The 25,503-nt window shown below is 48.4% G+C and overlaps 1 protein-coding gene across 1 annotated transcript in view; it reads left to right on the top strand.

Annotated features, from left to right (window-relative positions):
• Positions 1–21,894, top strand: part of GALNT15 (polypeptide N-acetylgalactosaminyltransferase 15) — a 39,858-nt gene extending 17,964 nt beyond the window's left edge. Inside the window, exons 4-10 of the mRNA XM_036266809.1 lie at positions 8,380–8,547; positions 9,313–9,430; positions 11,234–11,428; positions 14,207–14,338; positions 14,707–14,811; positions 18,446–18,589; positions 21,397–21,894. Coding sequence (XP_036122702.1) covers positions 8,380–8,547; positions 9,313–9,430; positions 11,234–11,428; positions 14,207–14,338; positions 14,707–14,811; positions 18,446–18,589; positions 21,397–21,543 — 1,009 coding nt within the window. The 3' untranslated portion in view covers positions 21,544–21,894. The remainder of the gene's footprint in view (positions 1–8,379; positions 8,548–9,312; positions 9,431–11,233; positions 11,429–14,206; positions 14,339–14,706; positions 14,812–18,445; positions 18,590–21,396) is intronic.
• The last annotated feature ends 3,609 nt before the right edge of the window (positions 21,895–25,503 follow it).

A 25,503-nucleotide genomic window follows, 5' to 3' on the forward strand; every position in this document is an offset into this window, starting at 1 on the left:
GGCTCAGTGGATTGAGCATCATCCCAGGGACTGAGAGGTCCCGGTTTAACTCCCAGCCAGGGCACATGCCGAAGTTTCGGGCTCAATCCCCAGTAGGGGGCATGCAGGAGGCAGCCGGTCAATGTTTCTCTCTCACATGATGTTTCTCTCTCTCTCTCTCTCTCCCTTCCTCTCTCTCTAAAAAATAATTTTTTTAAAAAAGGCAGCCATTTTGATCAAGATTATAACACAACCTAGGAAAAAATCTCTAAACTTTGCTAGAGTACTCTCCTCCAAAAACAAAGCATTAGACGGGGTGATTGCTAAAGTTCCACCGAGAACTAGCATGCTTGGTTTTCTGGTTTATATAAAGGGTCCTGAATTTTCTAACTGAAATCAGCCCTTGGACAATGAAGTCGGAGAGGGCTGCATTACACACCCCTTAGCCTATCCTTTAAAATGTCCGTTTGACCAATTTCTCTGTTCTCTTTTCCCCATCTTGCTGTCATTCTCTCCTGGCTTCCTTGATCCACTCAAATAGTCCCTAAACATGTCAACCATGTCCCTCATTCTGAACGTCCCACTCAGGGAAATCCACATGGTGGTGATGAGCTCACCTTTGACCACGCCAGGCGTGTCTTGGGCTGACAGAGGCCTGCCACACAACGGGAGCTCAGGACATGGTTTGAGGATGTCCAGCCAGACAGGGCTGAGGCCTGAACCAAGCCCAGCACTTTATTCTGGCGCTCCTTCCCATGGGAAATGTTGACGGTCTCATTTGAAGTTGAGGATGACCACACATACGAAAAAAACACGTCTGGGCGAGGAAGTAAAGGTGTGAGCATTTCACCAGATGGAGAGGGTTTCAAGCAACATGAAGCAAATGGTTCACAGTCCACATTCCTTTTTAACAGAGAATAACCAGAGCTCGAATGAACTCATGAAGCATGCATTATGCCCAGTTCTGTGACACAGATTCCTGCCCACTCCTGGCTGACATCTCATACCAGGAGATAGGTATAAATTCAGCACTAGGACCAGGACAGGTCAGCTCACAACCCCTGCGGGGCTGCCTTGGATGCTGGTCTCCAAATCACAAGGACTGTGTGTCATCAGGTGGAACCTGAAGTCGGTCCCGCCCATCCCCCACCTGACTCCCCTCTTGGTATCACAGACAGATGACTCTCAGAGGGGCCTTTAAGATCATCTGATCCTGTCTCCTGATTTCACCAGTGAAAACACTGAGTTCAGGGAGGGCGAATGGGTTACAGAGAACGGCCACTTGACAGCCAGGCTGTTCTCTTTGCTACTCTATGCGGACGTTCCGGAAGCCAGTAATTAATATTATTAAGCCTTATGCATGTATAACCTAACAGACTCTTTACACACACTCCTCAGTGAGCCCCCATGAGATGCCGCAGGTATTTTTGCTTCCATTTACAGAGGGGGGTCGGGGTTCAGAGGGGCGAACAGGTGTGCGAGGGTGTGCACACACTGTGGCGCTGAGCTAGGTATTCTGACTCTGGGTCCACTCCTCTTTTTATTGCATATGAATTTTTCTTTTAAAGAATGGGAGAAGCTGATCAGGGAGACACATTAGTCATGCCCGCCCCTGCTTGTGGGACATATGTTAAAACGCTGGTTAAAGCCAGACCCTCAGGACGTCTGCTCCTCACACTGGCGCCGTCTTCACAGATCTGGAGATTTCTCACGCTAGGCTGAGAGAGAAAGACTTGGCCATACCTCTGCCTCCTCAGCTATAAATAAAATGGGGCTTCCTGAGAAGGCGTCCATGGTGAAGAGGTGGTGAGTCCATGGAATTCTAATTTCCTGGGCCGTTCCCCTCCCCTCTATCAAAGTCTCTCTCCCCATATTCTCATTCTCTTTCTCTGTGTGTGTCTCTGTCTCCCTCTGGCTCTCTGTCTCTCTGTCTCTCTCTCCGTCTCTCTCTCTCTCTCTCTCTCTCTCTCACACACTCACACACACACACGCATATACACATGCCTCTGGTTCTGACCCATCTGGCTTGGCTTTCCATTCGCGTCGGTCTTCTGTGCTTGGACATCTTTGGGTCAGCCCACACCTCAGTCACCCTTCCTGCGCCTGGGTTTCCCTGGCCTGGGTTTCCCTGGCCTGGGTTCCCGGTGCCTGGGTTTCCCTGCGCCTGGGTTCCCGCGCCTGGGTTTCCCGCGCCTGGGTTTCCCGCGCCTGGGTTTCCCGCGCCTGGGTTTCCCTAGGCCTGGGTTTCCCTGGCCTGGGTTTCCCTAGGCCTGGGTTTCCCGCGCCTGGGTTTCCCTGGCCTGGGTTTCCCTGCGCCTGGGTTTCCCGCGCCTGGGTTTCCCTGGCCTGGGTTTCCCTAGGCCTGGGTTTCCCGCGCCTGGGTTTCCCTGGCCTGGGTTTCCCTGCGCCTGGGTTTCCCTGCACCTGGGTTTCCCTGCGCCTGGGTTCCTGCGGCCTGGGTTGCCTCCCGCGCCTGGGTCCCTGGTTCCCTAGGCCTGGGTTTCCCGCGCCTGGGTTTCCCGCGCCTGGGTTTCCCTGCGCCTGGGTTTCCCTGCGCCTGGGTTTCCCTGGCCTGGGTTTCCCTGCGCCTGGGTTTCCCGCGCCTGGGTTTCCCTGCGCCTGGGTTTCCCTGCGCCTGGGTTTCCCGCGCCTGGGTTTCCCGCGCCTGGGTTTCCCGCGCCTGGGTTTCCCGCGCCTGGGTTTCCCTGCGCCTGGGATTCCCTGCTCCTGGGTTTCCCGCGCCTGGGTTTCCCTGCGCCTGGGTTTCCCGCGCCTGGGATTCCCTGCGCCTGGGATTCCCTGCGCCTGGGTTTCCCTGCGCCTGGGTTTCCCTGCGCCTGGGTTTCCCGCGCCTGGGTTTCCCTGCGCCTGGGTTTCCCTGCGCCTGGGTTTCCCGCGCCTGGGTTTCCCTGCGCCTGGGTTTCCCTGCGCCTGGGTTTCCCTGGCCTGGGTTTCCCGCGCCTGGGTTTCCCTGCGCCTGGGTTTCCCTGCGCCTGGGTTTCCCTGCGCCTGGGTTTCCCTGCGCCTGGGTTTCCCTGCGCCTGGGTTTCCCTGCGCCTGGGTTTCCCGCGCCTGGGTTTCCCGCGCCTGGGTTTCCCTGCGCCTGGGTTTCCCGCGCCTGGGTTCCCTGCGCCTGGGTTTCCCGCGCCTGGGTTTCCCTGCCCCGGGCCAGCCCGCAGGCCCTCACAGGTGAGGGTGTGAAGCACAGCTGCCTGCACCGGCTCTGAGTTCTCCTCTCTCCCCACGGCACACGGAGAGGCCCCTTCCGAGGCGGCTCCTCACCGGTAAAGCAAAACGGGAGACCCGCCGGGTACAGCCCCTAACAGCTGCTGCTCGTGCCAGAGCGAAGGGGCCCCAGCTGCCTCGGAAGCTCCTGGCCAGAGACACCTGGCACCAGGTGAGGACCCCTTCCCCCAAAGCAGAAAGGCCTTTAGGATTTCGTTAAAAAGGTGTAGTGGGAATGGTGAGTAAACAGTAACGAGCCATAAGTCAACTATTTCAAAGTCACTGCTTCCTCAAACCCTGGTCGGGGAATTCAGGGCCTGGTTCGTAGCCCTGGTCCCTGCCCCTGCCCTCCAACAGGTCTGCAGAGAGCCGTATGGCAACTTGGTATGAACTGGTGAGAGGAATCCCTTCCTCATGACCCTGTACCCCCGTTCCTTAGAAAATGTCATAGTATACTCATTTTGTTAGAACAAGACCCTTTAATGCTACCTGCCAGGAAACGTAGAAATAAATACGCACATTGACAGTGCCTGTGACATTTGAGGCCTTCTTTAGGCTGGGGCAGTGCACACCCTTCATGACTACATAGCAGTTGTTTTTATTTTATTTTTAATCCTGACCCGAGGACATTTTTGCATTTATCTTCAGATAGAGTGGGAGGGAGAGAGAAAGAACCATCGATGTGACAGAGACACATTGAGTGGCTTCCCCCCACACGACCCCAACCAGGGCCGGGGACAAACTGCAACCAAGGTACATGCCCTTAGCGGGAACCGAACCCGGGACTCTCCGGTCCACTGGAAGACGCTCTAACCGCTGAGCCAAATCGGCCAGGGCGAGGAGCAGTTGTGTTTAAGGCACTCTTAGGACATGGGGATCGGTAGCTGGTTTCTACATAAAGTAACAAGGATGCAAACCTAGAGTAGCTGTCAGCGTAGCTGCCGACTGCTTTGTGCTGACTGCCAACGCCAGTGGCCAAGCCAAGGAAAGGGAGCCATGGCTCAAGAACAATGAAGATTTCCGAGGAGAAAGAGGCAGTCCTCGGAGCAGTGCTGAAAGGCAACACCCTCGTAAGGGTGATCCTAGCTCAACAGGCTGTCCAGGCTGTTTCCCGCTTAAAGCTTGGTCTGGGCCTCTATCTTAGAGACCCTTAGTCCTAAGGGCTGAGCCTACTCAATGGGGAGAAACAAGCTGGGGCAGGGGACTGACCACCTCCCACCTCTGTGCCCGATGAGGGGTTAAATGATATAAGGCAGTCTGAAAAATCCCATGTGTGTGTATGTGAGTGTGGGTATGTGAGTGTGAATATGTGTGAGTGTGTATGAGTGTGTGTGTATATGCGGTTAGTGTGAATATGTGTGAGTGTGTATGAGAGTGTGTGGTGAGTGTGTATGTGTGGTGAGTGTGTATGTGTGGTGAGTGTGTATGAGTGTGTGTGGTGAGTGTGTGTGTATATGTGTGTGGTGAGTGTGTGTGTGTATGAGTGTGTGTGTATATGTGGTGAGTGTGAATATGTGTGAGTGTGTATGAGTGTGTGTGTATATGTATATGTGATGAGTGTGTGTGTATGTGGTGAGTGTGTATGAGAGTGTGTGGTGAGTGTGTATATGTGGCGAGTGTGTATGAGTGTGGTGAGTGTGTGTGGTGAGTGTGTGAGTGTGTATGAGTGTGTGGTGAGTGTGTGAGTGTGTATGAGTGTGTGGTGAGTGTGTATGAGTGTGTGTGGTGAGTGTGTATGTGTGGTGAGTGTATCTGAGTGTGAGTGTGTGAGTGTGTATGTGTGGTGAGTGTGCATGAGTGTGTGTGGTGAGTGTGTATGGGTGTGTGTGGTGAGTGTGTGAGTGTGTATGATGAGTGTGTGTGTGTATGTGTGTGATGAGTGTGTATGAGTGTATGTTTGAGTGTATATGTGTGAGTGTGTGTGTGTGTTGAGGAGCCGCCCCCCAGCCCAGCAGAGGGAGCAGCCTCCTGAGGGTCTGATGCCCTGAGGAAGGTCCTCCACACCCCCTCAGTGTGACCCAGTCCCGGGAGGGCTGGCACCAATCCTGGAACACACCTGAGTAGCAAGAGCTCTGGGAAGAGAGCATTCAGAGCCTCTGCTTCTCAGTATAAGAAGCTTTTTACAAACACCAGAAAGCTGAGTGAACTTCCCCAATGACTTTACGTATTGTAGGCCTGGAGGAGCATCCAGGCAGAGGGAAAATAAAGAGGGATAAACTAAACTAGGGCTATTCTTTCTGGTAGCGAAAGGGTTGGTTGCTCACGTGGCAACTGCAGTTAGCTTTTGAGTATCTGGGTGGCAGTTTATTCGTTGACCTGATATGGACTGAGTGTTGGTGCCCCCAACCTCCATTCATAAGTTGAAAACCGAACCTGAACCCTGGGCCCAGAGAAAACCGAGCACACAGGAAGCTGTGAACGAGGTGTGGGATGACCCGAGCCACAGAAGACGAGCCAAGCCGGGATTGGTGTTGCAGTTAACCAGCCTTTGCTGACAGCTCCGCTGCCTCTGTCTGTCTTTTGATATCCAAACACTTGACCTCCTGGAGCTTAGAGAGGCTCAAGAGAGGCTCCACCGTGTATCTACCTGAGAGTTCAAACGATTCACAAGTGAGAGAATGATAGAGCGAGCAGACACTTCCAACTCTTTCCAATAGCAATAGCGTAGCTTTGTTCTTCTGCTTCAAATGAATTCCAAGAACCACAGACGCATTTGTAGGTATGAAACCCAAAGCTAACTAACTATAGGACTGTTTGTTTTTGTGTGTTTTTTAAAATCACCCTTTCTGAGTCACTAGACCAGTGACTCCCTAATTCAACCCTGGTTAAGCAGCCGCTGTAGTCTATGGGAATAGAAACCAAAACAGAAAACTCTTTTCACTTCCTTCATTGACATTTTATTCTTCATCTCTATCCAAAATGTACTCAGAGAGGCTTATGATTAATCACGTATGTGTCTGGTTAAAAACAGAAGGAAAAGGAGATTTCAGCAAGAAAAAACTGGTGTTGGGGGTAATGCAGTCAGCAGTAGTGAGCTTCACACATGACTCCAAGCTTCCAGCAAAACAAAGCAGAATTCGACATTTGATGAATTTTCGAGTTCACCTTTTCTGATAAAAGTAATGTACACTCTGTCCAAAGGGCACAGCTCCGAGGTCTAGGACAAACTGATTGTGTGGCCACATTAATGCCAGGTCCTTTCTTGTCCCGTTATGATTACTAAGTTGGCACAAACTTGATGGGATTCTCCAGGATTCACACAGCTCCCTGGCTCTTGATGCTGAAATTCCACAGAATGCTCTGCCAACGGCCACAGTCACACCCCTGCTCAGTTCACTCCCCAGTAAGCGGAAACTTGAGAGGAAGGCCGGGTATACTCTTTTCATCTTTGATCTTGCTTCTCAGTTTTCTTAGGTCAGTGCAGGGTGCCCCAAAACAGAGGAGACCAAGAGGGATTAAGTTCCCCTCACCTTCCAGAGGAAACAACGTGAAAAGGGCAGGAAATGCATATGTAAAGCCCACGACTCCTCACGCGAAGGTCCATCACGAAGGCTACAGATTAAAGTAGATCGTTGAATCCCAGGCCCACCCTGGTCCTCTCCATAGGGTCCAGCGGCCTCCGAGATGGAATGAACAGAGATGGAAATCGATGGGAGTGTAAACACAGTGTGGCTGGCATCTCTCCTTCCAGAAACCTCACTTTCCTTAGAGTGGTTCGGGCCAGCCACCCCTGAGTGCAGGCCTGACCTATCCCATGGCACAGATTTTAGAAGTCAAGAGAGGCCAGAAAAAAATTACGATTGGGATATTGTCTAGGAGGAGAGCAGCTGCTGGTACATCTGAATGATTTCCTGCTTATTTAAAAGGTGAAGCTTCTGACTTGCACCAATTTCCCACATCAAGCTCTCTGAAGTTGTATCTTAGGCTATGCAAAAAAAAAAGGGGCGGGGGATAAAATGCAATCACCAACGGCATCAGTCAATTAACAAATAAATCTGAACTCAGTGCCTGGCTGTGCTGGTAGACACCATGTGCTCACATACAGTAACAGCAGGGGCACCTCTGGGGCTTGGCAGTCCTGATCCCTCAAGCCAGTCAAGTATTACGATATAGGGAGGAACAAGAACAGACCCTACAGACCCTAGAGCAGGTGACATGGACCCTCTGAATCTGTGTGCAATGTTTTGTATATGTGCATATGATTATTTTTCTAAGGAGGGGGTTCATAGTTTCTCTTTAATTCTCAAAGAGGTTAAAGATCCTCCAAAGAAGTCGAGTCATAGCCCTAGAGCACTACAGCTGAGAAAGACCTTTGTGGGAAGTAGTTCAACCTCTCATTTTATAAATGAAGCAACTCAGACCCAGAGACGTTTAACAGCTATCCCGAGGTCACATAGCTCATCAGTGGCAGAGCTGAGCCAAAGACTCCATTATCCTGATTCTTAGGTATAATTTTTTATTTATTTATTTATTTATTTATTTATTTATTTATTTATTTATTTTTGTATCCTCACCCGAGGACATTTTTTTACATTTATCTTTAGATAGAGCAGGAGGGAGAGAGGGAGGAAGAGACAAAGAGAAACATCGATGTAAGAGAGAGACATCGAGTGGTTGCCACCCACACGACCCCAACTGGGGTCGGGGACAAACTGCAACTAAGGTACGTGCTCTTAGCGGGAACCGAACCCGGGACTCTCCAGTTTGCAGGCTGATACTCCAACCGCTGAGCCAAACACGCCAGGGCAACAGAGGTCTTTAAAGAAAGAAAGAGGCAGGCACACTCTTTAATGAAATGGGCCCTCAATTTCTTATGGGAAAACATTTTCTAGGACACTGCTGACAACAGAAGTCACATGTAATTTAAACATTTCTAGTAGTTCTGTTACAAAGTAAAAAAAAATGAAATTAATTTTTATATATTTCAATACATTCAATAGAGCCAAAACATTACCATTTCAATATGAAAATGACTTGTTTCATACTACGTTTCCTAAATCCAGTGTGTTTTCATACTTACACCACAACTCCGTTCCAACAGACTATATTGTAGGTGCCCAGTGGCCACCTGTGGATAGTGGCTGCCATGTTGGGCAGTGCGTGTCCAGATTACATTTCGATCCCCCAACAAGTGAGTGGCTTGCGTTCCTTATTTGGTTCCACGATTCTCTCCAGGAGCCGGGTGGTGTCTCCAGTCATAGATGTGATTGACTGGAAGACGTTCCAGTACCACCCCTCCAAGGACCCGCAGCGGGCTGTGTTGGATTGGAAGCTGGACTTGCACTGGGAAGCCTTGTCGGAGAGCAAAAGGAAGGACCTCCTTTCCCCCATCAGCCCCATCAGGTGAGGCCCCTTCACGCAGCCTACTTCTCCTTTGCTTCCTCAGGGCGGGCTCGGGAGCCCAATGTTCTGGGAGCTAATCCAGGCTCCACTAATCCCAGCAATGTACTTAATCTGCGCCTCGGTGTCCTCAGTAGTAAGTTGGAAATGACTGCCTCTGGTTACACCTTTTCCTGTTTAAACCCTTCTGAGGGATACCGTTGTTGTCTTAATTCCCTTATTCGGGGCTTCTGATCTCCTGTGTTTAAGCTAATACTTAAACTTTCAATACATTTAAATAAGTCCTGTGTATTTCCTGCAGGGTAGACAGGACCTATCTACTACCACAGCCCCTGGCGGATATCTTAGAACTGGGTGAATGGTCATGAAGCAAACAGAATGGGTGAGGTCAGGGTGAGGGAAGAAAGAGGAAGACAGAGCGGGCCATGGTCCTTTGTCCGGGCCTGGGGTTGCCTGCCTTGGGGTGTCTTGTTTAACCATGGAGTTCTTCCCAAAGGCCTCAACAGAGGGGCTCAAGCCAGAGGGTCGGGGTCCTCAGCTGGGGCCCTGGGGCCTCTCTACAGGAGCACTACCTGGGGGTGGGGTACAAAAGGTCCAGGCAACCACAGCTCTTTTCACAAAATACTGGGATTTCTGACATGGTTGCTCCCTTGTCATTAAAAGTACTGAGGTCTGTCTGAGCCCACAGTCAACTCTCAGCCACCAGAGCCCGGGAGGCCGCCCTGATGTGCTCCGGGTTCTGAACCCGTTCCTGTCTTCCCTCTCCAGGAGCCCCGTGGTGCCCGGCGGGGTCGTGGCCATGGATAGACATTACTTCCAAAACACTGGAGCATTTGACCCGCTCATGTCACTGCGGGGTGGTGAGAACCTCGAACTGTCTCTCAAGGTATGCCCTGGACCACGGCGGACCCAGGTGGGCGTGCTGGAGTGTGGTCAGGGTGTGGAGGCAGCCATTAGAAATGCCACTGGTCGGGGAATTAATGTGATGCGTCAAATCTCCCATGTCTTCCCTTTCCACAGCTCTTGTGTCCTACCTTGGTTTTGCCCCCAGCCTCCCTCGTGAACTTGACTATCAAACCTGTCCACAGGAAAGGGCATTTAATCAGCCATCTACACCTTAGTGCAGACATTCCCCTACCTTCTCCGTTCTCAGCATCCTTAGCTTCTCAGTAATTTTCCCAGCACCCATAGACCAAAGCAAATCCCAAGTATTCTTTCTGTATATGGAGTAGTTCGGTCCAAGCAACTTAATAAGTATCTGTTCTAGCAACTTAGCACCTGCTGGGCACTGCACACTTCTCTAACCTTGGAATCTGACTGGACACCACCACCTTCAATTCCTGTCCACGTGCATGTGAGCATGATATTTGCTTTTTCATCAAGGCAACCTCTGAAAACCCAAACCAGTAAAGAAATAGTCCACTAGCCCAGCCAGTGTGGCTCCCTGGTTGAGCATCAACCCATGCACCAGGGAGTTGCCGATTCGATTCCCGGTCAGGGCACATGCCCAGGTTGTGGGCCCGATCCCCAGTGGGGGGCATGCAGGAGGCAGCCAATCGATGTTCTCTCTCATCGATTTCTATCTTTCTCTCCCTCTCCCTCTCTCTGAAAATTAATAAAGAAAAAGAAATAATCCATCAAAAGTACAGCAATAGCCCTGGCTGGTTTGGCTCAGGGGTTGAGTGTTGACCTGTGGACTGAAGAGTTGTGGGTTTGATTCCGGGTCAAGGACTCATAGCTGGGTTGCAGGTTCCATCTTCCGCCCTGGTCAGTGTCGGTCGGGAGGCAACCAATCAATGTGTCTCTCTCACATCAATGTTTCTTTCTCTCTCCCCTCCCCCCCTTCCACTCTACCTAAAATTTAATGGAAAAATATCCTCGGGTGAGGATTAACAACAACAAAAAGTGCAGCAAAATAATGTTGAACCCATGAGTTACCTCAAGCTTGTAGTTTGCAGGACATCCAGCAGATGTCACTATACTTCTCTCAAGCATTTAAACCATCCCACAGGGCCCTTTGAGTTTGCTGGGGCACCCTGGGGTGCCTGGGCACACAGGCTGGGGAACCCCAGCCTCAGTGTGTTTCAGTTCATATGCTGCCTCTGAGAATGTTTTCATTGTCACCTTTATCCCCCAGTGTGCAATGAAAGTCTTCCTGTCCATGAATTCTAGGCTTTGGGAGTAGGCGTGAGAGTTGGTGGATAGCTGGGAGAACTCTCCCGCAGCAGGAAAGACTGGCTAAGGAAAGCGAGCTTTGATCTCCCCATGAAGAGTTTCGGTGCCTTTGCAGCAGGAGACTTCATGAGCTTTTGGAAATTTCTGACCACTAGGGACACCCTTTTTCCTGAGGAAGCAGCCTTTGGAGAACAGGGTGCTAACTCACTCAGCCACATCTCCGTGGGTGCTAAGTCTCTGTGTGTGTTTCAAGGGGCAGTGTTCAGGGAGTCACGTGGGAGTGGCCCCCCACCCCACCAGCTCCATCCCAGGACAGTTGCCCTCATTCTTCCTACCTGGTGGCTCCCCTGCCCAGAACTCCCAGATCTGGAAACTGCTGCACCCTGACGACTATACTTACCTTGGCCGTTTTGTGCCCATGGTTTCTTGTGCATTTTGCCAGCCCCCAGCAGCCCCTTGCGCCCTGTGTCTTGGAGGGGAGTGCAGAGGTGCATATTTTGTCTTTTGATGGCAGGCCTGGCTTTGCGGTGGCTCCGTTGAAATCCTGCCCTGCTCTCGGGTGGGGCACATCTATGAAAATCAGGATGCGAACTCCCCACTCGACCAGGAGGCCACCCTGCTAAACAAGGTTCGCATTGCTGAAACCTGGCTGGGCTCCTTCAAAGAGACCTTCTACAGGCACAGCCCAGAGGCCCTCTCCTTAAGCAAGGTAAGCAGAGCCCGGCGGGGGTGCCTGGCCTACTACATGGCCACCAGCTGTCTAGAGGAAAACAGAAGCTTTCTGGTGTGTGCTTCCCTTGAGTTGTCCCTCTCAAGCAGCTCTTCTACCTGGTGGGACTGTCCTCCGTCTCTCTCAGCATCTCCAGGGGGCACTGCAGCTGGTCTTGGCCTGGAACCCGCTGGTGTCTGTGGGATGGCATCTATGGGAAGCAGTCCTTCATCGTGGGCCCCAAGGAGAGACTGGGCAGGAAGTAAGGGATGGAACAGGTCTCAGGGGCCTTTTGTCCTGAGCAAAGTGCTCAAGGCTGTGAAATTATCCGAGACATGAAACAAATATAAGCATAAAAGTAATCACGAAGGATCCAAAACAAGCCACAGAAAATAAAGATGTTTAAACACTGAATTAAAGTCCACAAGCACTGTATCTTCAGCTGGTCAACTGTTACTCAACTTTAGTTCCTATGGAGTGACACAAATGTTGTGTCATGTGGGAGTGGGGGCTCCAAAGGTAAGATTTCTAGGACCCATCCAGGTCCTGTAAGAGCTCCTGCAAGCCCCTGCTCAGCCCACACTGATGAGTGTGGTGCACACCCTGGTCCATGTTCATTTGATGACATTCACAAGAAGAATAGCACCTCCTACTGGTAAATGAGAACTTTTTTTCTGACTTTTTTTTTAAATCCTCACCAAAGATATTTTTCTATTTCTCTTCAGGCAGAGTAGGAAGGAGGGAGAGGGAGAGGAAGAGAGAAAGAGAGAAACATCGACATAAGAGGGACACATCGACGGCTTGCCTCTTGCACGACCCCGACCGGGGCTGCGGACGAACCGCAACCGAGGTACGTGCCCTTGGTCGGAATCGAACCCGAGACTCATTGGTCCAAGGGCCGATGCTCTGCCGCTGAACCAAACCAGCCAGGGCTTTTTCTGACATTTTTTATTAATTTCTATTAATTCATGTCTTAGAAATGTCCTATTGCTTACTTTAACATCAAGGTTTAAATAATATCCCTGCCTCCTTGTAGGTATTTGATAGCATGCATTTACTTTAAATCTAAATAGCTAAACACTCATTTTGCTGTAATGATTTCTATCCTTCCATCCCCCTTCATGCCCCACTCCCCAAACCCTCACTTCAGTTTTGAGATCCTGAAATCTCTGTGGTTGCACCAGGTCATTGACAGCATGCCCCCATATTTGAAGCTGGGTAGACTTACCAGTCTGTCTCATCACCAAGAAAGGCGAAGGTGATGGACCTCTCGTGAAGGAGTGTCTCTGCTTTAGTAGCAAAGTCCAGCCCCAGAGAGGAGCTGGGAGGACTCCAATGAACACTGACAATGGGAAGAAACTATCAAAAACCCACAGCAGCCCTGGCCGGTTTGGCTCAGTGGTTAGAGCGTCGGCTTGTGGTCCAGAGAGACCCGGGTTCAGTTCCCGCTAAGGGCATGTACTTCGGTTGCAGTTTGTCCCCGGCCCTGGTTGGTCGTGCGGGTGGCAGCCACTCGATGTGTCCCTTTCATGTCGATGTTTCTCTCTCTCTCTCTTCCTCTCTCTCCTTCCCACTCTATCTGTACAAAAAATGGAAAAATATCCTCGGGTGAGGATAAAAAACAAACAAACAAAAAAACCCCACAGCAATTCCTTAGAGGGAAGAGTGACAGCTCTCTTTGGTTTACTGATGGGTAAATATGATGACTAAACAAGAAATTCCTGACTTAGAGAAGTTGTTCTCAAACCCTCTGTGGATAAATGGTTAAATGCAAATTAAGTGCCTCGACCTACTGAATCACCGGCGGGGTCAGGGCCCAGGGACCTGCATTCCAAACAAGTTCCTTGGGCATTTCCGAAGAAGGTGCGCAGAGGATTGTACTTTGAGAGCATGCAGAGAGCGCTCAGTCCGGCACTCAGACCCTGCTCTCCCCAACATTTATATCCGAGGACTAAGGGAAAACGTAAAATCACAACAAACTCACTTCGTGTTAGAACCCTTGGACCTCCAGCTGCCGCCCCCCAAGAAAGAATCATCTCTCTCTCTCTCTTTGTTTTTTGGTTTTTTAAATCTTTCCTTAGTACCTCTCTCTTCCCTAAAAATATCCAGGATTTGGTACTAAATTTCTGGGTAGGGTTCTTTATGTCTTATCAATACAGCCTCAAACATTAATTTATAATAAAGTCTTAAGGACTTACCTTGATAGCCATCCCAGGACAATTGTATTTTAAAGGAGAATCTCAAAACAGAGAGATTGTGTAGCCTGAAGGGAGGATTTGTTAATGGAGGACATGAGCACCTAGAGGGGAAGAAAGGTAAATTGGCTTTGTCTCCATCCTGCTCCATGATTTTCCAGCTTCGTTCATCCCAGTTGCCCTGGGGTCAGTTTCTGCCTCCGTGAGGCCCATCATACTGTTGTTCCACACCAGCCTAAGGTACAAAGCCCCATCACATCTTGCCAGCTGCCTCAGAAAAGTCATCAAAGCCTAGACATTGTGTCTTTGTAGACTGACGATGTTAGCTCTTGTGGGAAGGAAGTGACATCACCTTCCGTGTTGCTGGTCCCACCGCTCTCTCTAAGGAAGACCCATCCTACTCTGTTCCGTCCAAACCCTCTTCTCCTAAGGCATGGCCCTCTCCCCGTCGGCTGCCCTGGGCTGTGGGGCAGCCTCATTCTGTCCCAATCCTTCAGCTTCTGCCTCTTCTAACCCTCCTCCACCACATGAGTTCTGCTATGCGACAGATTCTCCATCCCCAGGCTGTGCTTCTCCTCCCCAGGCTGAGAAGCCAGACTGCACGGATCGCCTGCAGCTGCAAAGGAGACTGGGCTGTCGAACATTCCACTGGTTCCTGGCCAACGTCTACCCCGAGCTGTACCCATCTGAACGCAGGCCCAGGTTCTCTGGAAAGGCAAGGCATGACCTGGGGAAGATGAGGAGGAAGAGGAGGGGTGGGCAGCTTCCCCAGACAGGAACTGGATGTTCCCATGGTCTTCTATGCCCATGGCCGACCAGTCCAAGCTCAGTGGGGCTGCAGAGGTTTCCGTGCCTGCCCTGAGGGAGGTGACTGGGTTGCCCCATACCCCACCCCGAAGCCCTCAGCAGGACAGGAGGTCTGTCCCTTAGGGTCAGTGGCTTCAGCTTGACCTTGCTCATTGTTGTGGCCTGAACATGGCACCTTGAGCTACACTCCAGAAAGTGAAGGAGAGGAACCGCACTGACAGAGGGTGTCTTTACACGGAGGGCGGGATTCACTTCCGTATGGATGTCCACTTTCAGCTCCACAACACCGGACTTGGCTTCTGTGCAGACTGCCAGGCAGAAGGGGACCTCCTGGGCGGTGCCGTGACGCTGGCCCCTTGCAGCGACAGCCGGCAGCAGCAGGTGGGTGGTCAGAGTTCTCAGGGTAATGACCAGGGAAGACCTGCAAGTGGTCTCCCATAGGATGTCCCTCACTCCCCCATGGGACATCTCCTTTCCGTGGTCCCATGGCCCTCGATGGCTCACAGTCCCCCACTGTGATGCCCCATTCCAGCCCCACCCACCCCACCCCAGCTGCAAGCACATGGACCATCATCAGAGAGTATGAGCTTGAGGGGAATGGAAATGCTCTTGAGACAATGCTTTTATCTGACAGATGAGAAACTGAGGCTTAGACGGTGGCCCTCCAGGGTTCCGGCAGGTATAGGAAATGAGTCCTTGAGCTGGGTGGAGGCTGTTGTGACTGAGGAGCACACGGCCATGTGAAAGGGCAGCCCCTGTCCCAGCCTCAGTAAATGGTTTCATTTGTATGAAAGTGGGTCCAGCATTTTGAAATCATCCAATATTTTCAAAGACACTCAAAAATCCAGAATTTATGGAAATGCTCCCTATTAAAATTAAAAGCTATAATCGGAGTTGGAAGAAAAACTGTACACAGGCAGATTTCCACCAGGGTACCATTTGTGAAATACCAGGACCGGTCCGAGGTCATTAGCCACCTAGAACCTGAGGCGGGGAAAGTGGGTCACCGAGTAGGGGCTGTAGGCTCAGCAACACTGACAGTGCACTGAGGGACCCCAGAGAATAGTCCTCATTTGCAGTGGCGCCTCAGACCCGTGACTTGTGACTTAGTCTGAGGTCTCGTTTTCTGATGCTGAGTCCTGTCCAGAGTAGATGTGCTGTGTCCCCCCGGTATTTCATGGGAATCTATGGAAGCCAGCACTTTACCCCAGAGGGGGAGGGACCTATAGGGCACCACGGAGCCAGGTGTGTGTGTGTGTGCGGGGGGGGTGGGGCTGGATTTGGAGCAGACAGGACTCATGGCCTCGCTCCCCATGGGTGGGGGGGGAGGGGCTGGATTTGGAGCAGACAGGACTCATGGCCTCGCTCCCCTTGCCAGAGGAGGACTGACCCACACACATCAGACAGAGCCATTGGCTCCGGCTTTCAGAGCGCTGGCCTCGTTCAGAACATTTCTTATGCACAGAGCAATGTGTTTTGTGAAATTCTTTCCACAGAAAGAAGGGAGCAGAGGACAGACACCCCTGGGGTGAGGAGGCAAACAGCACACAAGCTCACCTGGGATGCCAGGGCTGGCGGGAGCTTCTCCCCAGAATGGAGGCTCTGATGTCTTGTGTGGGGAGGGACAAGAGACAGCACTGAAGGCCAACTCCACAGATTTCCCCAAAGCCCCCTCTGCAGTGCGGCTGGGGTCCTCAGTACCCAAGAGGAGTGGGGCTGCCCTGGTGACAACAGAAGCTGTGGCCCGAAGGGCAGCCAAAGAGAATTGCTGAGCATGACTGGCAGGCATGCTACCCAGAGGGAGAGGCCCATCCTTGAGCCCGAGGTGCTGCTGATGGGTCTAGAGAGCCCAACACAGACCAGGCTATTTGAAACACACACTGAGAAACCCAGGTGGTACCTGCTTAAAATCCAGGCCCAGAAAGGATGGGTCAGTCTAGTGACTGGTCTACTCCTTGGATATGGTTCTTAACCTTTGTAGGTTACATCTTGTGGTTGCCTTACTGGGGGCAGGACCAACCCCGACCCAAAGCTTTTGGATGACTCCATACATGCAACAAGAGGCAATGAAAAGCCTCCTTGTTCTTCACACACTGAGACCTTCTGGGGGAGCAGGGCAGGCTCCCCAGCAGGTCTGCCGCTGGCTTGAGACAGCAAGAAGGGCTGACTGGCTCTGGCTCTCACGTGGTTGGGGGTGGGCTGGGATGAGGGTTCCCAGGCTCCGGCGGGGGCTTACCTGGTTTGAATGTCCCACTGACACCGAAGAAGGGAGCACCAGGCTTCCCCGTGAGCTCACCCAGAAGTGGGGCAAGAGGAGAAGGAGGGGTGGGGTTTGGAAGTTCAGAGGTCAAGCATGAGACATGTTTGCTACAGGTTACATGTTTTGTTTTGTTTTTAAGAAGTTGATGAACTCTAAGGACCCTTTCCCAAGGAAAATGCATATAAGAATTTCCACACAAAGTTGTAATAATTTCAAAGGTTCATGGAGTCCTTGAAGCCCCCTAGGGCCTATGGGGCTCTAAAATCGCTGGCTTATGATTCCCAGAAAGCTAAATGAGAGAGTCAAGGTGGAACTCCGTCTCTTCCTGCAGCCCCTCAGCCACTGGGAGACTATCCCAAGTGTCTAAGGAAAGAAGAAGAAGGCCATTGGGTCAGGGGAAGCATCTAGATGTAGCAGGGTCATTCCAGCATCCATGTGGGCCCCTTGGTCATCAGACAGATCTCCTATATCTTAGGGCATTTCCTCTTCTCTTCAAAATTTCCATTATGGAATAACTGCCCAAGGTGGTGGCAGCTTCCGTGTAAAAACTGTGAAAAGTTTGACTAGAAAAATCCACACATGACAAGGGAGCTTGCCTGTCTCCATAAGGGTCTTTGAGTAGGAGACACTTACTCTCCCCTGAATTTTTAAATACAACTCTGCACCTAATGTGGGTTTAGGGTTCAAATTTACACTCACAGTGTGGTCTGGGAACCCACCAGCAGGACCAGCTGCCTAATTTGTGGGGCCCAGTGCAACATGAAAATGTCTCTAATTCAGCATTTATTAAGAATTTTAGGACAGTGACAGTACAGCATTAAACCAAGTGTATTAAACCAAGACATTAAACCCTTCTAAGCACGAGGCCTCTTGGGACAGCACAGGTCCCATGCCCATGCAGCTGACACTGTCCCCAAGCCACAAAACTCATGTGAAAATTGGTTCAGGCTGTGCTTGGCAGGAAGAAACAGAAAATGGTGCTGTCAGGATGTGTCCTCCATCCCAGGCACACTGACTTCCCCCAGTTGACGCCCACCTGCAAAGGTGTGCACAGCCCAGTACTCCAAAGCACCGAGGAGATAATGACCGGGAGCGAGGACGGTCAGCAGATACAACTACCAGCAGGAAAATTGGTTGCAGGGCTGGGTCAGATCTCTCTAGGGAGTGGCTGACTTGGGCCTCCGAGGGGTTTCTCATCTGCCCTTTCAGGAGCACACTCACAGAGCACAGCATTCTTTTTTTTTTAAGTATGTTTCTTTAATATGTTTTAATATGTGTTTATTGATTTTTTAGAGGGAGAGGAAGGGAAAGAGAGAGGAACCTCGATTGGCTGTCTCCTGCATGCCCCCTACTTGGGATGGAGCCTGAAACCCAGGCGTGTGCCCTGACCAGGAATGGAACCAGGACCTCTCAGTCCATGGGACAACGCTCACTCCACTGAGCCACACCGGCCGAGCACACCCAGCATTCTCTGTGGCCTCACCTATGATGTAGTAAATAGAACAGTGCAGGAACACACCAGAACGTATGAATGTGAATGTGAGAGCAGCTGCATATGGAACGTCAGAGGCCAGGGCTAGTCCGACAGCACGTTTATGGACTTGACTATGAGATACAGTCTTGTTGACCACCGCCCCACCCCCAATATCTGAAGATTGCTCCTAGACCTCAGCTCTATTCTGAGCTCTGCTTCCCTCATCTGCAGCTTCGGAAAACATCTTCTGGCCGTGCTAACGATCGTTCCCTCTCTCCCAGCACCTGGAGCACGCCGGCAGGAAGGAGATTCACTTTGGCAGCCCACAACACCTGTGCTTCGATGTCAGGCGCGAGCAGGTGATTCTTCAGAACTGCTCCATGGGAGGCCCTGCCATCCACCCGCAGCACTGGGACTTCCAGGAGGTAAGTGTTCCATTCAGAAGAGCTTGGCCGTGCTGGTGGTCGGCGCCGTGTCCAAGCTCCTCCAGAGGTCAGGTATTACCATTCAGACCTGTGCCTCTGTTGTTTGCATTAATGGCTTGGCACTAAGGCCTCGGGAGGTAAAGCCAGCTTTGCGGAAACGTTGGGCCACCAGAATCTTGCAATGTCCTCATTTGCCATGTTTCTGTACAGCTCTGACCTTGTTTGTGGCAGAGAGTGGAGACCGTCCCTTTTTGAAGTTTATTAGGTCACAAGTAGGACCACGAGTACATTTTTGAAGCAGGCAACCAGCTCATGAGTGTGGTTTTAGAGTGGAAAGGCTCTCCCCTCGTCCACCATCGATGTAGATATCGATGTAGGTATCACTTTCTTCCTTTGCAAATCCCACTGTGGACACGTCACCATTTTAGTAAGACCCTGATTCCTATTACCCAGGGGAGAAAAACTCTAGATCCTTTTCAGAAGTTTGCATCAATAAAAAGAAAATAAGTAAAATATAAGTACTTAGGGAGAGTGCGTGGGTCCTCCATACAGAATTGGGATAGAATGATGACAGTATCAACATTAACATTAAGTGCCCATACACAACTTTTTCTCCACCACAAATCCTTTTTGGAATAAGTTAGGGTATAAATATACAAACAATATGCAAATATACATACATGCATCTTTTTTTTTTTTATTTCTTTCCTTCAACTTCTTGGGAATAAAGAGGGTGAAATGAGCAGAACTCTGCACATTGCTATTCTTAAAGAAGGCTGTGAAAGAGTAAAACCACATGATGGGAACTTGAACTGAACTCACAAGAAGCAGTTGAGAATGAAGCCTGCGGGGCTTTGGTGACAAGTCAACCCAGGACTCAAGGGGCCTGCACATACTCAAAGAAGTCTTAGAAACCAAGTTAAGGTCTTTCGTGAATGATTATAAAGTATCATTCTGAGAAAGTCCTGTGGATAAGACATTTTAGAAACAGCATTTTAAAATAATATGTAAAAAAATAGCCATGTGAATAAAATAGCATCTTTGTTAATCCTCACCTGAGGATATTTTTCCATTGATTTTTGTTGTTGTTGTTGTTGTTGTTGTTTTTAGATAGAGTGGAAGGGATGGAGGGAGAGAGAGAAAGAAACATCAATGTGAGAGAGACACATCGATTGGCTGCCTCCTGTAGGGCCCTGACCAGAGCCAAGGATCAAACATGCAACTCAGGTACATGCCCTTGATTAGGAATTAAACCCACAGCCCTTTGGTCCATGGGCTAATGCTCTACCGCTAAGCCAAACCAGCCAGGGCCATACATCATCTTTTAGGCATTAGAGAATAAGACTTAGACAAAGTATTATTATTCCATCATAAAAAGGAATGATGTACTTACTGTTAATAGATTCACAATAGCCAACAGGTAGAAGCAACCCAAGTGTCTAATGATGGATGAATGGATTAACATGTACATACAATGAAATATTATTTAGACTTAAAAAGGAGGAAAATTCTGTCATATGCCACAACATGGGTGAACCTGGAGGACATCATGCTAAGTAAATAAACCAGTCACAAAAAGAAAAGTACTGTATGATTCCACTTATACCTAGAGTAGTTAAATTCACAGAGATACAAAGTAGAATGGTGGTTACTAGGGGTGGGGTGAGGAGGGAGTTGTTTAATGGATATAGAGTTTCAGTTTTGAAAGATGAAAGAGTTCTGAAGATCTGTTTCACAACAACGTGAATATACTTGACACCACTAAGATTTACACTTACAAATATGGCTAAGATGGTAAATTTTAGTTACATATTTTTACCACAATAAAAAATAAAGAGAAAATACTGTTTTATGCTGCAACATACATGGATGAATCTTGAAAATATTATGCAATGTGAAAGAAGCCAATTACTAAAGGCCACCTATTTCATGATTGCATTTATAGGAAATGTCCTGAATAGACAAACCCATAAATACAGAAAGCATATCAGTGATTTATAGTGGCTGGAAGGAAGGAGGAATTGGAAGTGACTGCTAAGGAATAATAGTTTTCTTTTCACAGCGATGAAAATGTTCTGGAATCAGATAGTGGTGATGGCTGCATATACTCTGTGAATATACTAAAAACCATGAGTTATAAACTTTAAAATAATAAATAAAACAGTATGTGAATTATATCTCAAAAATGCCTAAATAATAAATAAACAAATAAACAGACATTATCAGCATTGCCAGTTAAGGCCGTTTAACTTTTTATAAAGACATCAATTTCCCCTTGTAAAGAGCATGGCTAGATTCAATATTAAATCTGGTAGATTTGGGATAGTTTTTGAAACATGGCTCATTTTGGCTTCCAGTAGATGCTTAAAGTCTTACTCTCTACTGCAACCTGGTGACAGCAGTACTAAATTGCAGGATTAATAAAGGGCAAAGATGAAATTAAATCGTTTTTAAAGCAGAAGTTTGCAAGTCACTGACAACAATTAATTTCACCAATACAATACAAAGATTGCACATGATTTTTACACTGGGCATTCTACTAACCAGAACTCTCTAAGATATGGTATCATTAACCAACCACAGCAAAGATAAATGGATTAATGGCCCCAAGCCTCTGAATAATATCGACATTTCAGAGCTTTCTAAATTGCATTGTATTTTAACCAAAAGACTACAGTTCCTTACCAGACCAGTTTACATTACCTCTGTTATTCTCTTAATGACCAGCACGCACCTTACAAATGTCCTTCTTTGCTGACTGACTGAGGGGGACTGATCGGTTTTCTTTCTTTCCCTTCTCTTTTCAGAATGGAATGATTGTTCACATTCTTTCTGGGAAATGCATGGAAGCCGTGGTGCAGGAAAACAATAAAGATTTGTACTTGCGCCAGTGTGATGGGAAAGTCAGCCAGCTGTGGCGATTTGACAATATCCACGCTGTGGACGAGCGATGAATGCCAGAGTCGAAGGGAAAAGAGGATTGGCCCTTGCAGTTCAGCCCCACGAGAACTGAGAAAGCACATGTTTTCCATGAAGCCGACCTGCGTGTGTGTACGTGTGCTGGTAGAGAAGAAGGCTCCGTGAGTGAATATGGGGAGTCTTTCCTTTCTAGCACCTATGCCGTTATTGACTGCTGGCTGTTTTAGAAAAAAGAAAAAAAATGCATTCATCGTCTTCATCACTGGTAGATGACCATTACATAGTACAGAAGATTCTTCATTTTTCTCCCACTGGGCATGTAATAATAATTGCTTTTATCTCTGCCTAAGAAAAGAGGCCTGGCCCTGGCCGGTTTGGGTCAGTGGTTGGAGCGTTGGCCTGTGGACCAAAGAGTCCTGCGTTCGGTTCCTGCTAGGAGCATGTACCAAAAAAAAAAAAAAAAAAAAAAGAAAAGAAAAGAGGCCTGGACATTGTCTGGCAGCACTTCCAGGATACATAAATCCAATTGATCCATTCATTTCAAATGGCCTCACCTTGGACTGTCTGTGTAGCCAACTATGAAAATTAAAGTCTGAAGAGAACATTGTGGCCTGGCACACCAAACACTTTGGATTAGGCTTACTAGGACAAAGTTCATGTTCATTGGTTGAGCCACAGCACAGAAGAAGGAAGGGAAGATACCGAGAGAGTTGGAGAGAAGATGCAAGAGAGCTTTGGACCATTTCTCTAGCTCAACCCAGCAGCTGAAAAGAGTGTAAACCTGGGATAGGACGTTTTCATGTTAATGAGAATTTCCTCAGAACTTTCTACCTCCATTCACCCTACCCTAGCCCTTCTCTAAGTAAGTTAACCACACCAGATTCTCATGCAACGTACTTCTCGTTAGTCACCGGTCTTTGGAAGGGTCAGCTCTGACTGAGGATTGTCATTAACAGAAGTGCATACACTTGAGAAACTCTCCTGATACCGTTGCGGGGTTTGTATTGACTGGATCAGAAATAGAAACCTTTGCAAAGAGGCAAACCTCCTTGAGGGGGACATGCCAGTGTCTGAGCCAAAATTTGTATAAGATGAACCAGAGTTGGGTGTTAATGTTCATGAAGGCTGACAGGGCCATTTCTGAGTCTGTAGGAACTGTCTGGGACCCCCAAGTGTGCCCACAGGTTGAACATTGACAACTGTGGGAAGAACACACCTCCACTAGAGCAGAGTCAAGCTATCAAGAGCTGCCTGGCTCTCCTTGCTGTGACCTGGCCTCGTCTGACTGTAAGAGTTGCTGAGCAGGTTGGCTCTGCTATTCAGAAGACACATTCATGCCCATTCTCCTCCAGACAGAGTCCACGCCTCCTGTGCTCAGCTTAGAAACCTCCCCTCAAAGACTGTGGTCTTCTTTGGGCTGTTTCAGAATGCAGTGTGTTTCAAATAAGAAAAACTAGCTAGAAAGTGAGGGTTTCCAAACAATACGTATCATAATTATATATTCCTTCTCTGCCTACTCACTGAGTTTCTCCTTCCTCTGAAGATTCTTTCGACCTGTGCTAGTAACCACTAGCCACATGTGGCTATTTAATGTAAATACATTAAAATGAAAGAAATGTCAACTCAGTTCCTCAGTTGTTCTGGTCACATTTAAAGTGCCCAATAGCCACATGTGGCCAGGGGCTACTGCGTTAGAGAGCACAGATATGGAACGTTTTATCATCACAAACATCTTGTTGGATAGCACTGATCTAGACAGATTCATCCTCCCATCAGGAAAGAGATTTCAGCCCTTGTCTGTCTTCAGACGTGTCTCTATTTAAAACAAATTCCTCTAATATCCTGAGGTGGAAACAAAGCTAATAATTCTCAGACGACAACCTTGTCAAAGGGAATTAAAGGTTGAAAATTAAAAATTAAACAAGACCTCTATTTTTTTTAAGACCTCTATTTTTTTTTTTTAAGGAACTTTATTATTGGCATTGTGGGTATTTGAAGTTGCTGGAATAAATTAATATAATTAAATAAAAGGCTGAATTCAATTGTATAAGTTGTGTTTCACAGTAATTAACAAAAAGACCCAGATGGCTTATTGTTTAATTGGTTGAGCAAAGGAAGAATGTGGTGTTTCTTGCTTCCTTAACCATCCCCATGATTTATTACTTTATTACAGGAATGGCTGTCAACTCAGTCCCTGACTGGTACTTACAGACCCTTAATTTAAACAAAACAGATGCCTCCATTCAGTTCTAAAAGAAATTCAACCTTTTCCTCTCAGTGTGATCGAGTGTTCAAATTCTCTTCTTTATGGGCTCAGTTCTGACTTTGTCCATGATGATCAACTTAAAAGTAGAGAAACCTGGCAGTTAGAAGATTTGATTACTGAGTGTGAGCTTCTTGAGTCCAGCTGAATCGTATGATTGAAGTTTATTGTTTGGGTTTTAAGATCTAGTTCATCACATCACCACCAAGTTTGCTATTATTAAGTATCCCGTTGGGGACAGAGAGAAGTACTCAGCCAGCAGTCTACAGTCCTATACTCTTTATGCTATTTGACAACAATAAAAGCAGATGTCATACCTGGAGGGGCCCTGATCTAGTTCCTCTTCGGTCTCAATGCCATAGATCCTTCTAGCCAACTCAGAATTCCAAGTCCTATAGACATCAAGATCCCCGAGGCCCATGATGATGGATATCACTGCACCAGAACTGGACATTATTAGAGGTACTTTGAGAGGATTCCATTTTCTACTGAAAGGCCATGAAAAGAGCCAGTTGGCCACCAAGTGATCTGTGAGCAGTCACCAAATCTGGACAAAGGCAACCCACAGACATGAGGCAGACTTGAATGCTACATATTGGGTCTACTATTTATTATTGTTCTTCAAAAACTCTTTTAAAAATGCAGCTTGTTGATGACCAGTTCCAACGAAACCCCATAGCACCTCCAAGTCCTGCCCTGATTATTAAAATGCCTTATTTAGACATATTTCAAATGATTACGTTAAGCACAATAGCCAAGGAGGTGCTATTTCCAGGATTCTAGAATTCTCTGCTATTTCTGTAGAAATAATAGCTCTTCCAATCTCCTTGCCGGTTTTATCCCCTTCTCCCATGAAATGTGCTTTTTAGATATAGAGGTGTGTCTATATCTAAATGTTAGCACTGTTTTAACATTATGAGGATGTTTGCTGGTGTGGTAATTATTTCCACAGGTCTGGGATGCTTATATTCTCTCATCACCAAGACATCTATGTGATAGCAACACGCCATGCCATCACAACAGATAAGCAGCTTGTCTGAATTTATTTGGCTTAAAAATAGTCATCATGATCACTTCACCCCCTAGCGTATTGTTTGCAAACTCAGACCTAACAGGTCAGACTCATGTTTGAAAATTAAAATTCCCCAACAATTCCCAAACTATCCAGCTACCTCTCAGTCAGCTCTCTGGACATCTCTGGATGCCCCGTCTCTCATCTCTGATCAAAGCTGTTGCTCCAGCACCCGTGTTCTGTGGCGTCTTTCATTTCACTCTCTCTCTTCCTCTCTCTGGCCCTCTGTGCCCTTCCATTACCAAGTCCAGTTGACCAAGACTGATGGAGTGAACAGCATCAATCCTCCAAAGGATTTCTGGAGCACTGAGCAAATCCATTAATTGCTTAAATGTCCAGCTCTTCTCAGCCTCAGCTCCTCTCCTGGAAGAATCCAGAGTATGAAGGCACAGAAATGCTATTTCCTATGGAAGTGGATGACAGGGCTACTAGAGGTGCTGCTGGTAGTGGTGGGAATACGGCCCTGGTCTCGAGGAGACAGCTGGGGCCCTGGCAGGCAGTGGCCTTATTTAGAGGCTCTACATAGAGATAGTAAAGGGGGACCCTCTGGAGATGGGCGAGGACCTGAAAATAGCCGCATCTAAGGGCCAAACATGAGATTTGATTATTGGAAGACAAATCCTGCCAAAGCCCAGAACATAATTCTATTAATCTGTAAGT

The sequence above is a fragment of the Molossus molossus genome, unplaced genomic scaffold (genome assembly GCF_014108415.1).
Source record: "Molossus molossus isolate mMolMol1 unplaced genomic scaffold, mMolMol1.p scaffold_m16_p_18, whole genome shotgun sequence".
In the NCBI taxonomy this organism is placed as follows: Eukaryota; Metazoa; Chordata; class Mammalia; order Chiroptera; family Molossidae; genus Molossus; species Molossus molossus.